This window comes from Cetorhinus maximus, chromosome 23, assembly GCF_964194155.1.
Source record: "Cetorhinus maximus chromosome 23, sCetMax3.hap1.1, whole genome shotgun sequence".
Classification (NCBI taxonomy): Eukaryota; Metazoa; Chordata; class Chondrichthyes; order Lamniformes; family Cetorhinidae; genus Cetorhinus; species Cetorhinus maximus.
The window spans coordinates 9868792-9885047 of NC_135901.1; the positions used below are offsets into that span (position 1 = coordinate 9868792).

The 16256-nt window shown below is 44.9% G+C and overlaps 2 protein-coding genes across 3 annotated transcripts in view; one reads left to right on the plus strand and one right to left on the minus strand.

Moving 5' to 3' along the window:
- The window catches only part of LOC144697789 (uncharacterized), a 54007-nt gene that overhangs the window by 5737 nt on the left and 32014 nt on the right, over window positions 1-16256 (plus strand). The window contains 5 exon segments of the mRNA XM_078569785.1: window positions 757-932; window positions 1029-1170; window positions 3787-4017; window positions 7933-8810; window positions 10938-10946. Of these exon segments, the coding sequence (XP_078425911.1) occupies window positions 757-932; window positions 1029-1170; window positions 3787-4017; window positions 7933-8810; window positions 10938-10946 (1436 nt within the window).
- Window positions 12805-14485, minus strand: LOC144698170 (uncharacterized). Of its 2 annotated transcripts, XM_078570115.1 has the most exons (2): window positions 13875-14485; window positions 12805-13793 (listed from the first exon to the last, which is right to left on the minus strand). In XM_078570115.1, the coding sequence occupies exons 1-2, from the start codon at window positions 14483-14485 to the stop codon at window positions 13382-13384; spliced, it is 1023 nt and encodes a 340-aa protein (XP_078426241.1). In that variant the 3' UTR covers window positions 12805-13381. The 2 variants fall into 2 exon arrangements, with proteins under 2 accessions (XP_078426241.1, XP_078426240.1); XM_078570114.1 differs by having other exon boundaries at window positions 12805-14485.

The window sequence follows — 16256 nt, forward strand, 5'->3', positions numbered from 1 at the left end:
CATTTTCAAGGCTGAGTTCGTTGCGCTGATTTTTGATCACAAGGCAGTCATGGGTTATGGGTGCGAGGAGAAAAGTGGAGTGAAGACCAGAATTAGATCAGCCATGGTCTTATTGAGCAGGCTCGATGGGCTGAATGGCCCCTGCCGCTCTTATTTATTACGATCTTATGAAGGCGGGGCTGCTTCAGCGAGCTGAGTGCATGTATGGTCATTTTGTTGGGGAACAGAGGATGGGTGAAACTTTAGCATCCCAATGACCAGGAGAGGAGATGATTAAGGAGGGCCAGTATGTGGGACAGGGAGTTAAACCTTCGGGGAAACAAGAGAGGAAAAAAGGCTGCATAGAAACTATAATTGTCTGCTCTGAATTACTATTCTTTAGTGACAGTGGTAACTTTTGTAAACTCCTTTTACAAGGTATCAGAAAAGGAGGATTTGCAAATGAAAAGCTCAAACCAAACATCGTATCAAGATCTGACAGTCACTTGTTTCATCAGGACCTGAATATTACCCGCCTTTGAATGTAGAAGGAGAAATGTTTGTCTGTTCTGTTTGTGGGAAAACATTTCAAGCATCAGGGTTACTGGAAAAGCACTGAGACACAAACCCCTGAGTGAGAGTGTTCCAGTGAACTGACTGTGGAAAGAGTCTTAACAAGTTAAACAACCTCTAAAACATTAGCCCATTCACAGTGGAGAGAAACCACACACATATTCTGGATGTGGATGAGGCTTCAACTGATCATCCAATCTGGAGAGACAAAAAGACACCTGCACTATGGAGAAACCGTGGAAATGTGGGGACTGTGGGAAGGGTTTCAGTTACCCTTCTGAGCTGGAAATTCATCGACGCACTCACACTGGGGAGAGACCACTTACCTGCTCAACTTGTGGGAAAGGATTCACTCAGTCGTCCAGCCTGCTGACACATCAGTATGTTCTCACTGATCAGAGACCTTTTGAATGTTCTGACTGTGAGAAGAAATTTAAAAGCAAAAAGTATCTGCTGAGACACCAACACATTCACAGTGAGGAGAAGTTATTCACCTGTTTCGTGTGTGGGAAGGAATTCACTGCTACATCTAACCTGCAGAAACACCAGCGAATTCACACTAATGAAAGACCCTTTAAATGCCCAGACTGTGGAAAGTGCTTTAAAAGTTCAGGGGAAGTGACATGCCATCAATGTGTTCACACTGACTAGAGACCGTTCAGGTGCTCTCACTGTGGGAGTGGGTTCAGGCGATCATCTGAACTTACTGTATACCAGCGAATTCACACTGGGGAGAGACCATTCACCTGCTCCGTGTGTGGGAAGGGATTCACCCAGTCTTACAACCTGCTGAAACACCAGCGTATTCACTCTGCTCTGAAACCTTTTAAATGTTCTGACTGTGAGGAAAGCTTTAAAAGTAGCAATGATCTGCTGAGACACCAGCAAATTCACATTGGGCAGAGACCGTTCACCTGCTCCAAGTTTGGGAAGGGATTCACGGATCTACAACGTCTGCTGAGACACCAGCGAGTTCACGAATGTCTGCAGGAGTTGGATTCTGCTGTTTTCGCTGCTGTTAATCACATCCAGGACTGAACGTATATGTTAATCCTGAGGTGTGTAAGAAATGTGTCCCAGCTGCTCTCTTCCATAGCTCAGAGCTCCTGGACATGGAACAGAAGGCTCCTTTACAACTGCGTTTAGGGTCAAGAAGAACAACAGTGAATGCTGGAAACTGTAAGATTTTAGTCCGGGAATCAGAGATTACCCAAAAAGGGAGTTGAAGTCATAAGTGATTTTTCAGCATTTTATTAAGAGGCAACAGTTTAGATATGATAGATCATAGGAAAGACACACAACCCATCACAGCTGAAAATGGTTTACTGATCCTGATCTCCGTGCCTGGATGTGACAGTCTCCTTGGAATGGTTTACTGGCCCTGGATCAGGGGGATGCTGATCTCCCTGGCTGGAGGTGACAGTCTCCTCAGAATGGTTTACTGGTCCTGGATCAGGGGGATCCTGATCTCTATGGCTGGAGGTGACAGTCTCCTCGGAATGGTTTACTGGTCCCAGATCAGGAGGAAACTGAGCTCCCTGGCTGGAGGTGGAATCTCCTCAGAATGGTTTACTGGTCCTGGATAGTGGACAGGCTTTGGGGAGTCAGGAGGTGAGTTACTTGTCACACAATTCCTAGCCTCCGACCTGCTCTTGTAGCCACAGTGTTTATATGGCTGGTCCAGTTCAGTTTCTGGTCAATGGTAACCCCCAGGATGTTGATCATCGGGGATTCAGTGATGGTAATGCCTTTGAACATCAAGGGGCGATGATTAGAATCTCTCTTGTTGGAGATGGTCATTGCCTGACACTTGTGTGGCGTGAATGTACTTGCCACTTGTCAGCCCAAGCCCAGATATTGCCTAGGTCTTGCTGCATTTGGACATAGACTGCTTCAGTATCTGAGGAGTCACAAATGGTTCTGAACACTGTGGAATCATCAGTGAACACCCCCACTTCTGACCTTATGATGGAAAAATGGTCATTGATGAAGCAGCTGAAGATGGTTGGGCCTAGGACACTACCCTGAGGAACTCCTGCAGTGATGTCATGGAGTTGAGATGACTTGACCAGCAACAACCACAACTATCTTCCTTTGTGCTAGGTATGACTCCAACCAGCAGAGGGTTTTCTCCCTGATTCCCATTGACTCCAGTTTTGCTAGGGCTCCTTGATGCCACACTCTTGTCAAATGCTGCCTTGATGTCAAGGGCAGTCACTCTCACCGCACCTCGGGAGTTCAGCTCTTTTGTCCATGTTTGAACCAAGGCTGTAATGTGTTCAGGAGTTGAGTGGCCCTGGCAGAACCCAAACTGGGCATCAGTGAGCAGATTATTGCTAAGCAAATGCCACTTGATAGCACTGTTGATGATCCCTTCCACTATTTTACTGATGATGGAGAGTAGACTGATGGGGTGGTAATTGGCCAGTTTTGGTTTGTCCTGCTTTTCGTGTACAGGACATACCTAGGCAATTTTCCACATATCCAGGATGCCAGTGTTGTAGCCGTACTGGAATATGTTGGCTAGGGGTACGGCAAGTTCTGGAGCATGTCTTCAGTATTATTGCCGGAATATTGTCAGGGCCCATAGTCTTTGTAGCATCCAGTGCGCCTTCAGCCATTTTTTGATATCACTTGGAGTGAATCGAATTGGCTGAAGACTGGCATCTGTGATGCTGGGGAACTCCGGAGTTAAAAATGCAGTTAAAAATAAATAGTTTAGAATCTGTATTAAAATAATACACTGGGGAGTTCACAAGATCCTTTTAACTGCTGGGACAATTATACAACAGACATTTGTTCTTGGGATAAAAGAGGACCTGCAGTGTGTTTGCAAGAATTCCCTGTTTTATTGATGTGTGTGTGTGTTAGACACCAGGAATTTGTTGTGGTCTTCCTCAGTATTAATTGTACCTCCCAATTTGGTAATCAATTAATTTATAAATAAATCAGTTCATTATTTCCTCATGTTATTGTTCAGTCTGCCACTGAATTAAAGATTTAATGAACTGTGCAACAAAGTTTTGTTAATTTGGGAATTCTTATCTGTGATTTACTGTAATTCTGCTCCCAAGTCTTAAAATTGGAGTTCTGATTTCTGAGTCCAAGTCATTTATGTAAATTGTGAATAACAGTGGCCCCAGCATTCATCCCTGTGGTACAACATTTCCCACCTTTTACCAGTCTGAGTAGCTACTCTTATCCTCTTCTCTCTGTTTTCTGTTTTATAACCAGCTTGTTATCCATAACAGTTTGTACAATCTACCAGGTGACCAAGATCAGCCTGTGTGGAGTGAAGGACCAGGCAGCAGAATGGATGGAAAGATGGTTACAAAACAGAAATCAGAGGATCAGACTTATAGGGAGTTTATAGCCGTCTTTGCATCCATTCTGTTATGTGGCCTGACCTTCAACCAGACCATAAACATAAGGGGAATTACCATCATCTGTAATGCCAAGAGGAAGGTAGAGGCTGTAATTACCCAACGGTCTTGTGTATTGTGTACTATCTCCCTGTGGAACTGATTACCCAGGATGGCAATAGACCTCTCACTGTTATTGTTTTGTTATTGCTTCTGTCTCAGATGATGTTAAAAATGGATTTAAGGTTCAGAGAAAGGGGTGGAATTGGATGGTCAGTCCTTTCAGCGTAATATTTATTTGAATTTCTGGACCATTGTGGCCCTTAACCCCAGTATTAGTTGGGTTGATTGGAGTGAGGCAAAATGTTGTCCACCTGATCGAACAGGAGATGTCCCCATTTATGTCTGTGGGTATGTATATGTGTGTGTGTATTTGTGTGTCTGTTTGTGAGTGCAGTGTAAAACCTGACATCTACACAACCAGATAAAGGCAAAATACTGCAGATTCTGGAAATCTGAAACAAAAACAAAAAATGCTGGAAAACGCAGCAAGTCTGACAACATCTGTGGAGAGAAAGACAGAGTTGACAGCATCTGTGGAGAGGAAGACAGAGTTAACGTTTCGGGTCCATATGACTTGTTCAGAGCTAAAGAAAAGTAAAAATGTGGTTAAATTTATACTGTTTAAGGGGGCGGATCAGGTGAAGCTGGATAGAAGGCCAGCGATAGATGGAGGCAAAGGAGAGATTGCCAAAGATGAAATCTCCCCTGCACCCTCTCAAGGACCCTCACATCCTTCATAATGTGTGACCACCACTGGTTTGCACAGACCCAGATGTTCTGTGTTCGTGTCTGTGATGTCATCACACATCGACAATTGTGCGGTGACATCACCCCGCTCCCCGGGTATTTCCTCAACTGGGAGATTTTTCTCTGACTCCAGTGCTTCTGATATCTTTCCATCTGCAGGCTCCAGCAGGAGATTTTAAAAGTGAAAACTGAAATTGTTTCAGATGTGAGTATTTTTGAGCATTCATCTACAATTTAGATCTTTCAGTACTATGCTGTGTTACCTGTGAGAGGTTCCATGGCTCTGGTGCTGGTGTGGCTCCTTTACTGTGGATCTGAATCTATGTCCCTCGATTGCTCTGTTTCACCTCTGCCCTCCCTGATCACCTCTGCCATTGTCTGACTTCCTCTGTCTCTAATAATGGGTGTGTTTTAACTCTGGTTAGTATTTTACTGTTACTTCTGCCCACTGTGTTTAAATGAGGTTTAAATGCAGACCGCTGCCCGTCCCCTGACCATTATGCTGCTGGCTTTCCAGCTTTATCTTCCCACAGTTTCTTTCATAGTCGGGAATTGCTTTTCCTGTGCTGTAATCCATTTCTCTTCTGCTTCTGAGCCTATACTGACCATCAAACTTTGTACCATTTTTATTCCCCATAATTCATTCTGTACATCCTGAAATGTTCACTCTGTTTCTCTCCCGACAGATACTGCCTGACCTGCTCAGTATTTCCAGCATTTTCTTATTTTATTTCAGATTTCCAGCAGCTGCAATATTTTGCTATTATTTTATTTCAAGCGTCACTCAAAGAACCAAGTCTAGATACGCAGACGGACCGATTAAGATCCGGTTTGTAGAAGTGTGGCCATGGCAGAACTTGTTCCCTTCCTTCACTACAGGTCTTTTTAATAGAATATCGGTGTGATAACAATAAAACAGGAGGCCTTTTAGCCCGTCGTGTCCACACTTGCTCTCTGCAAGAGCAAATCAGTTAGTCTCACTCCCCTGCCCTTTCCTCGTAGTCCAGCAATTGTAATTTTCTCTTCAGGTGATTTATCCAATTTCCTTTTGAAAGCCTTTGCTGCATCAGTTTGAGCTGGAGTGGAGATGAAGGAGAAGCTGCTGAGTTTATCCTGGAGGACTTTGGAACCCAGTCAGACCCAGCAATTTCCAATGTGAAATTGTCAAAAGGAGATAGATTCTAGGAGAGATCAGGTTGTCAAGCGGACACTGTGCAACATAACAGGATATTGTTTTAGGAACAAGTATTTCTAGAAATGCTTTCAATCTACTTTACATATGCTTGGCATTTGGGCATCAATAACAAGACAGCAGCAGATTTTACCAATCACCAGTTACCTGTGGGGAAGATGATGTTTGACCTTCTGGAACTGCTGCAGTCTGGGTGGTGACAGTGCTCCCACAATGCTGTTAGCTAAGGAGTTACAGGATTTCCACCCAGCAATGATGAAGGAACAGCGATATATGTCCAAATCAACAACAACCATGTGTATTTATAGAGTGCATTTCATGTAATAGAATGTTCCAAGGCATTTCACAGAAACGTTTCAAAGCAAGATTTGACACCGAGACGTATTGGGAAATATTGGGGAAGGTGACCAAAAGTTTGGCTAAATAGGTAGAAGGATCTTAAAGGAGGAAAGCAAGATCGAGAGGCAGAGAGGTATAGAGGAAATTCCACAGCTTATGGCCTTGGAAGCTGAAGGTGTGGGAACAGTTAAAATCAGGAATGCTCAGGAGGTCAGAATTAGATGAGTGCAGATAGTTCAGAGGGTTGTGAGGCAGAAGGAGATTTGAATGACCTCAAGATTACAGGGAGGTTGAATGTGGGAGGCCAGACCGGATTGTGTTAGGATGATTAAGTCTTGAGGTAACAAAGGAAGAGCCACCTAAAGTCAAGGAAGAGCTTCATGAACAGTGTTGTTCCATTACAATCAACCCCATCTGAAGCCCGCATCGCCTTGTGGAAAGACCAGCTCGCCAATCTCGAACAACCCCCAGTGATGGAAATTCTACCAGATAAAAGCCTTCCCCCAGGAGGTAATTGCAACTGGGCAACCTGGAAGTGCCTTAACAGACTTAGGACTGGTGTAGGTCGTTCAAAGATGCCACTAAGCAAATGGGGATATACAACCAGCCCGACAACTTGTGAATGTGGAACTGAGCCACGGACCTTGCAACATCTCCTGCAATGCCTATTGCTAGAGAAACCCTGTACTGTTGCAGATCTTGCCGAATTCAACAACAAGGCGCAAAAATGTGTCCAGTTCTGGCTGGGCCATGTATAGACTGTCCGTGGACACCATAAGAAGACAAAGGAATGGATGACGGTTTCAGCAGCGGATGAGCTGAGACTAGATTGGAGTCAGGCGACGGTACTGAGGTGAAATAGGTTGTCTTGGTGGTCACATAGATTTGTGGTTGTAAGTTCATCTCGGGGTCGGATATTACATCAAAGTTATGAACAGTCTGGTTCATCCTCAGACAGTTTCCAAGGAGAGGGATGGAGTCGGTGGTAAAGGAGTAGAGTTTGTAGCAGGGACTGAAGACAGTGGCTTCAGTCTCTGAATATTTAAATAAAGGAAATTTCTGTCCATCCAAACTGGATATGAGACAAGTCAGGATAGTGTGTGACTTGGAGGGGAAACTTGGAGATGTTAGTGTTCACATACATTGCTACCCTGGTCCTTCCAGGTGGTGGAGGTTGAGGATTTGGGAGTTTCTGTCAAAGTTAAGGTTGAGTTGTAGACATATAAAATCTCTCGTTTACTGCCTGCCTCTCCCACTTCTCTAATTCTCTCTCTCTATCTCTTTCTATCTCTCTATCTCTCTCATTCCACCCATGGAGGCCAGAGTCTTGTGTTGGACCAGACTGAGTGGCAGGTTCCCTTCCCTGAAGGACATTAGAGTACCAGTTGGGTTTTTAAGACAATCCAGCAGTTTTCATGGTCACTTTTCCCTAGTGCCAGCCCACAAATTACCAGTTTCATTCAGCTCAATTTCACTTTGTTTTTATGGGTTTTCTCTCACTTCCTTTTTTCTGTTTTAAATCAATTTCACAGGGTATTAGAAGGGGAGGATTTGCAGTCGGGGACCTGAAACCAAATATCACATCAAAATATGACAGAGGCTCTCAACTCATCAAGACCTGATAATGATCAGCCTTTGAACATGGAAGGAAAAAGCACCGTTCACTCTGGGGAGAAACCGTGGAAATGCGTGGACTGTGGGAAGGGATTCAATTACCCATCCGAGCTGGAAACTCATCGGCGCATTCACACTGGGGAGAGACCATTCACCTGCTCTGTGTGTGGGAAGGGATTCACTCGGTCATCCCATCTGCTGACACACCAGCGAGTTCACACTGGGGAGAGGCCGTTCACTTGCTCCGAGTGTAGCAAGGGATTTGTTCGGCCATCCCATCTGCTGACACACCAGCGAGTTCACACCGGGGAGAGACCGTTCACCTGCTCTGAGTGTGGGGACGGATTCGCTCGGTCATCCACCCTGCTGACACACCAGCGTGTTCACACTGGGGAGAGACCATTCATCTGCTCTGTGTGTGGGAAGGGATTCACTAACTCATTCAACCTGATGAGACACCAGCGAGTTCACACTGATGAAAGACCTTTTAAATGCCCAGACTGCGGGAAGTGCTATAAAAGTTTCGGGGAACTGATGTCCCATCAACGTGTTCACACTGACGAGAGACCGTTCAAGTGCTCTCACTGCAGGACTGGGTTCAAACGATCATCTGAACTCACTGTACACCAGCGAATTCACACTGGGGAGAGGCCATTCACCTGCTCCGAGTGTGGGAAGAGATTTGCTCATGCATCCCACCTTCTGACACACAAGCGAGTTCACACTGATGTGAGACCTTTTAAATGCACGGACTGTGAGAAGTGTTTTAAAAGCTCCGGGGAACTGATGTCCCATCAACGTGTTCACACTGATGAGAAACCATTCAGGTGCTCTCACTGCGGGACTGGGTTCAAATGATCATCTGAACTCACTGCACACCAACGAATTCACACTGGAGAGAGGCCATTCACCTGCTGTGTGTGTGGGAAGGGATTCACTCAGTCAGCTCATCGGCTGACACACCAGCGGATTCACAGGTGGAGAGGCCATTCACTTTCTCCAAGTGTGGGAAGGAATTTGCTCATTTATCCCACTTGCTGAGACACCGCCAAGTTCACACTGACGAGAAACCATTAGGTACTGTCACTGCCGGGCTGGGTTCAGGCGATCATCTCAACTCATTGTCACCAACAAATTCAAATGGAGGAGAGGGCACTCAACCGCACTGAGTATGGGAAGAAATTTACTCGGTTACCCACCCTGCTGAGACACCATCGAGTTCATGAACAAGTACAGTGATTGGATTTTCCTGTTAATCACATCCAGGACTGAACCATGTTCATTGGGATCTGTTCTGCTGCTGTTAATAAACTCCAAACCTGTTTTTCTGATTAATATTGTGGATGATAATCAAATCAATTAGCTTTGTTTTAAACATAGTGTGTTGAATCTTTTTAATATCTCTAACACAAGTTAATTCCTTTTGAAGGGCTCTCCCTCTCCCCTGTCTCCTCCATCCTCACCTCCAACAAGTGTGAGGAGCTTATGGAGCTTCTTTGTCACTAAGATTCAGACAATCTGATCAGCTGCTTCCCTCCCTTCCACTAACTCACTGGACAAAACTGCCTCCAAAATTACCTCCTTGTCTAAGCCTTGAACTCTGACCTTTCTCCAATTCCTCTCCTGTCTCTCAACATGCCCTGTCAGAGCTCACCTTGTCCATGGGACCCACCTTCTCCCTATTCTCACTCAATTGCTGACCATCCATCTTCCCCGTGTTAGCAGATATCCTCTTTCTCTTAAATTCACTGTCATTACCCATCCTAAAAAGAAACCTCCCAACTGTCTTTGCAAACGACCACCCTATCTCCAACCTCCCTTTCCTCTCCAAAGTCCTTGTAATCGGTGTCTCCCTTGTCTATCCTTGGCCCCTCCTATTTCTCATCTACAGGCTGTCACTAGTTGACATCATCCAAAAGCACCATGTTAGTTTTCACATGTACACTGACAATGCCCAGCTCTACCTCACCACCATCCCTCTCCATTCCTCCACTATAACTAAATTATCAAACTGCTTATCCGACATCCAGTACTGGATGAGCAGAAATTTCCTCCAATTAAAAATTTGGAAGACCAAAGCCATTGTCTTCGGTCACCACTACAAATTCCGTTCTCTAACTACCGAGTCCATCCCTCTCCCTGGGAACTGTCTGAGGCTGAACCACACTCTTGAATCTTGGTGTCATATTTGACCTCCAGATGAGTTTCTGACCACATATCCACACCATCACTAATACCAGATATTTCAATCTGCATAACGTCACCTGTCTCCACCCCACCCCAGCTCATCTGCTGCTGATACCCTCATCCATGCCCGAGTTACCCTTAGACTTGACAATTCCAATACACCTCTCACATTCACCCCGCCCCAACACGGAAACGTGAGAGTGTCCAAAACTCTGCTGCCCATGTGCTTTCTCACACCAAAACCTGTTCACCCATCAACCCTGTGCTCGCTGACCTATGTCGGCTCCTGGTCAAACAATGCTTCAATTTTAAAATTCACATTTTTGTTTTCAAGTCCCTCCATGGTCTCATTCCTATCTCTGTAATCTCCAGTCGCGCACTCTGTGAGATGTCTGCGCTCTGCTCATTTTGGCCTCTTTAGCATCCCAGATTTTAATTACTCCTCCAACGGCGGCAGGGCCTAGGCATGAAACTCTGAAATTCCCTCCCTAAACCTCTCCACATCTCTCCTGATCAAAGATGTTTGTTAAAATCTGCCTCTCCAATCAAGCTTTTGGCCATCTACGCTAATATTGCCCAATGTGACCCGGTATCAATTTTTCTAATTAAAACTCCTCCAAAGCACCTTGGGACGATTTATTTAATTAATCATGTTATACAAGTACAAGTTGTTATTGTTTCACGACAGCCAGTTTGCACAAAGTAAGATTCCACAAAGAGCAATCAGACGAGTGACCAATTAATCCAGTTTTTTTGGTGGTGTTAGTTAAAACACGAATGTTGGTCCCACTGCACCAGGAGAACTCTCCTGTGGACAGTATGTGGAGCTGAAAGTTCTTGTGTTCATTTAGATACTTTCACACCCTCAGAACATCCCAAAGTGATTCACAGTCAGTGATGCATTTTGGAAGGAAGAATGAGGAGAGGCGAGATAAACTAAATGGTACAATTTTAAATAGAGTGCAGGAACAGAGTGACCTGGGAGTGTATGGGCACAAATCTTTGAAGGTAGCAGGAAAAGTTGATCAAACTGTTTTAAAAAAATCTAATGGGGTCCCCCATTTATTAATGGAGACATGAAGTACAAAAGCAAGGAAGTCACACTGAATCTTTATAAATCACTTTTTAATCCTCAGCTCAACACTGTGTTCAGTTCTGAGCACCACACTTCAGGAAAGATGTCAAGGCCTTGGAGAGAGTACATGGAAAATTGACCAGAATAGTATCAGGGATGAGGGGTTTCCATTATGTGGAGAGACTGGCGAAGCTGAGATTGTTCCCTTTAGAGCAGAGAAGGTTAAAGAGTGATTTCACAGAGGTGTGGACATTTTTAAAGAATTTCAACAAATAGGAAGAAATTGTTTCAATTGACAGGATGGTTGGTAACTGCAGAACACAGATTTTAAGAAGTTGGCAGAAAATTCAGGGTGAAAATGAGGAGAGATTATTTTACTCAGTAAATTCTGATGATCTGGAACACATTGTCTGAATGGCTGGTGGAAACAGATCCAATAGTAACTTTCAAAAGTGATTTGGACTTTTACTTAATAAGGAAAGATCTTCAGGGCTTGAGAGAAGGGTCAGGGGAGTGGGACAGAATGGTAACATTTTCAGAGACAGGACAGACATGAGGGGCTGAATGGCCACCTGAGCTCTATGATTCGATCGTATGGTGTTTATTATGAATCATTATCCTGTTCTAGAATCATGGCATCTCATCATAGTACAGCACAGAAAGAGGCCACTCGGTTCATCGAATCTGCACTGGCTCTATCAAAGAACAATCCAGTTAATCCCATTTCTCCCACTCTTTCCCCATATCCCTGGAGGAGGTTTCAGCCGATCATCTGGCCTGTCAAGAAACAGGCACAGTCACATTGGGAGAAACCGTGTTAATGTGGGGACAGTGGGATGGGATTCAATTACTCATTTGAGTTGGAAAGTCATCAGCACATATACACTGGGGAGAGGACGTTGACCTGCTCCATGTGTGGGAAGGGATTCACTCAGTCATCCAGCCTCCAAACACACCAATGAGTTCAAACTGGAGAGAGCGTGGGTTTAAATGCTTAGACTGTGACAAAAGCTTTAAAAGCCTGTTCCCATTTTATAGTCTCAGTGTAAGTTAGGGCTTCCCAAACTGAAGGTCATGACCCAAGTGGAGTGTGATACTAGATTTTGGGCTTGTGAGCTCCGAGGCAGCAATGGCTGCCGTGGGGCTCCAACTGTTTCCTGACAGCTGCGAGGCCCCTTTAAATCCTCACGGTTTTTGTTTTGTTAGTGGATGTGGCCTAATGGACGACTCTCTGAGGCGCAATTGTTGCTGCAAAAAACGCTTGTGAAAAAGTTGGTGTTCATTTTTTTCTGGAAAGCCGATTTCTTCAATAATCAGGATCATAATGTATTAATAATCAGGATAATATATTATTAATCAGGACTATAATGTATTAATAATCAAAGTGATAATGTGTTAATAATCAGGATCATAACATATTAATAAACAGGATCATAATGTATTTAATAATCAGGATACTGTTACATTAATGACAGAATCCTATTACATTAATGATCAGAGTTCAAATACATTAAGATTCAGGATCTCAACACATTAATAATCAGGATGTTATTACATTAATACTCTGGTGCCTATTCCATCAACAATCAGGATCTTATTGTATAAATAATCATTGTCCTATTACATTAATAATCAGGATTAATTACATTAAATACACTTCTCTTGTAGCTGGCGTATGGAGAAGATCATGTTCACTGTAGATCTGGCAGCACAGAAACTGCACTGTACTTCTGGATACACTCAGTCTGCAAGCAGATGAAATCTTTAAGCATGGCCCCAGTGAAGGCCTTCCCAGTGACGCGAAGGAGTGAGATGTCCCTGTAGTTTGTTACAATCTCCTCTGTCACCTTTGTTTTTCTGTAATGTTTGTGTCACACATGTCCTGTGGAACTGATCCTGATTGTCAGCAAGGATTAATCAGCATTTTCTAATTGGGGATGTTAATCAATGGAACCTTTCAGACACTGAATTGTAGATTTTACATCAAAGATCAATTTAGAATGAAGTAAAAGTTCATAATTTTACTGTAAATGAGTTCCTGTTGAGAATTCTTGAATTAAGGGGCAATGTCACAGATGGCGGTTTTAAATAGGGACATTGTAGCCCCAAAAATCAGTGACATCTCCAGAATATTAAACTCCAGCCAGTTATAGGGCTGGTAACATCAGCAGAAACAAACCTAACATTGTCAGACTATCAGTCCTGGATGTGATTAACAGCAGAACAAATAGCAGAATCCAACCCCAAGAATTACTCATGAACTCTCTGATGTGTCAGCAGGTACCGTGACTGAATGAATCCCTTCCCACATACAGAGCAGGTGAATGGCTTCTCACCAGTGTGAGTGCGTTCGTGTATATGCAGGCTGCCAGACTGAGTGAATCCCTTCCCACACACGGAGCAGGTAAATGGCTTCTCCCCGGTGTGAGTGCGCTCATGTAACAGAAGGCTGCTGGACTGAGTGAATGTCTTCCCAAGCACGGAGCAGATGAACGGTCTCTCCCCAGTGTGCGTGCGTTGGTGAGCAGTGAGGGCCGATGACTGCCTGAAACTCTTCCCACATGAAGTGCAGCTGAATGGCTTCTCCTCAGTATGAATTCGATGGTGTTTTAGAAGGCTGGATGAATGAGAGAATTCCTTCCCACACACACAAGTGAACGGCCTCTCCCCAGTGTGAACTCGCTTGTGTGAATTAAGGTCGGCAGAACACCTCAATGTCTTTCCACAGCAAGTGCAGCTGAACGGCCTCTCCCCAGTGTGAATTCGCTGGTGTGTCAGCAGGGTGGATGACTGAGTGAATCCCTTCCCACACTGGGAGCAGGTGAATGGCCTCTCCCCAGTATGAATTCGCTCGTGTGTCTTGAGGTCAGATGACTGCCTGAACCTCTTTCTACAGGAAGTGCAGCTGAATGGTTTCTCCTCAGTGTGAATTCGCTGGTGTGACCAAAGACCGGATGAATGAGTGAATCCCTTCCCACACACAGGGCAGGTGAATGGCCTCTCCCCAGTGTGAAGTCGCTGGTGTGCAGAGAGGCTGGATGACTGCCTAAACCTCTTTCCACAGTATGTGCAGCTGAAAGGCCTCTCCTCAGTATGTATTCGCTGGTGTAACATGAGGCAGGATGACTTCATAAATCCCTTCCCACACACAGAACAGGTGAACGGCTTCTCTCCAGTGTGACTGCGCCGATGGTTTTCCAGCAGGGATGGATAATAGAATCCTTTACCACAGTCCTCACATTTCCACAGTTTCTCCATGGGACCCGATCCAATGTGGCTGCGTCGATGGATTTCCAGAAGGGATGGATAATTGAATCCTTTACCACAGTCCTCACATTTCCACAGTTTCTCCATGGTGCCTGTGTCCTCATGTCTCTCCGGGTTGGATGATGAGTTGAAGCCTTGTCCAGACACAGAACATGTGTACAGTTTCTCCCAATCTCAAAGGTGTGGTGCTTTTTCAGGCTCTGTAACTGGTTAAAGATTTCTCCATGGTCAGTTCATTGAAACACTCTCACTCGGACGTGTGTGTCTTGGTGCTTTCCAGTCACACTGATATTTGAAACCTTTTCCCACAGACAAACATTTCTCCTTCCGCATTCAGAGGCCAATGATATTCAGGTCCAGATACATCAAGTGGCTCTGTCGGATCTTGACGCGATGTTTGGTTTGAGTTTCCTGACTGTAAATCCTCCCCTTCTAATGTCCTGTAAAAATAAGTTTACAAATGCCATCCCTGTGAGTTCAGGATAGAAATCCAGAACAGACAATTCTAGTTTCTGTGGAACATTTTTCATTTTTGCTCCCCACCCCACACAAACTGTCTGGCCTGCACAGAATCCAGTTAAGTTTCTTTCCTCCATTCCCAGTTTTCTTCCCCTCTCCACTCTGTCTGGGTTCAGTTCACCACTCCCTGTCTGCAGACTGAGAATAAAATCAATGAGTCAATCATTTTCTCTCCTGGTCACTGGGACCCTGAAGCCCTGCCTACCCAATGTCACCTCACCAAGATGGCCGCACATGTGCCCTGCTGTCTGAACAAGGCCCGCCTTCCATACTCAGATGGGAACAGGTGGCCTGGGTAACCAGGAAGGGAGACCCACCTCCCTGATCTGCTCAAACTGCCTATATCTTAGGTAGTCCCTTGGGATCAAGGATGATTTGCTTCCACTCTGATTTGATGGGTTCTGAGATGATTGGTAAGTTCAATGCCTGATCTGCAGACTCTGCCACATGCGGGGCAGGTGATGCCTGAAAGATTGCGTAGGTGGGTTGTTTGGAGGTTTGTGCGTTCTCTCACACACCTCAGCTTTACCTCTGTGTATTCCCAACCAAGTCTCTCAATGTGTTAGGTACCTTACCAAATGAGCTTTCTCCATTTGAGCAGTCACAAACCAGAGTCTCCCATGAGTTGGTGGGGATATTTGATCTCTTCAGGGGCATGTTGAGGAGATCACTGTTTCCACTGTCCTCCTGGGGGTCACCTGCTATGACCAAGTTCCGAGTAGAACAGTTACTTCGGGTGTCTGACATCAGGAATAAGAACAACATGTCCCGCCCAGCGGAGCTGGTTTAGAGTGATTGGTCCCTTGATGCTGGGCAAGTTGGCTTGGGAGAAGATGCAGCTATGGGACTTCCTTTCTTGCCACTGGATTATAGACTTATAGACATTTACAGCACAGAAGGAGGCCATTCGGCCCATTGTGTCCACGCCGGTCAACAAAGATCTGACTACACTAATCCGTTTTTCCAGCTCTTGGCCCATAGCCCTGGAGGCTATGGCAATGCAAGTGAATTTCTAAAAAGGTGTTAAATGTTACGAGAGATCTGACTCAACCACCCTTTCAGGCAGTGAGTTCCAGATTCCCACTACCCTCTGGGTGAAAAGATTTTTCCTCAACTTCCCCTTATCCTTCTATCTCCTGCCTCTACCATCACCCTCTGCTTCCTGACTCTCAGCCAATTTTGGATCCAACGTGCCACTTTGCCTTGGATCCCATGGGCTCTTACTTTCTTGATCAGTCTGCCATGAGCGACCTTATCAAAAGCCTTGCTAAAGTCCATGTAGACCACATCAAATGCATTACCCTCATCAACACTGCTGGTTACCTCCTCAAAAAATTTG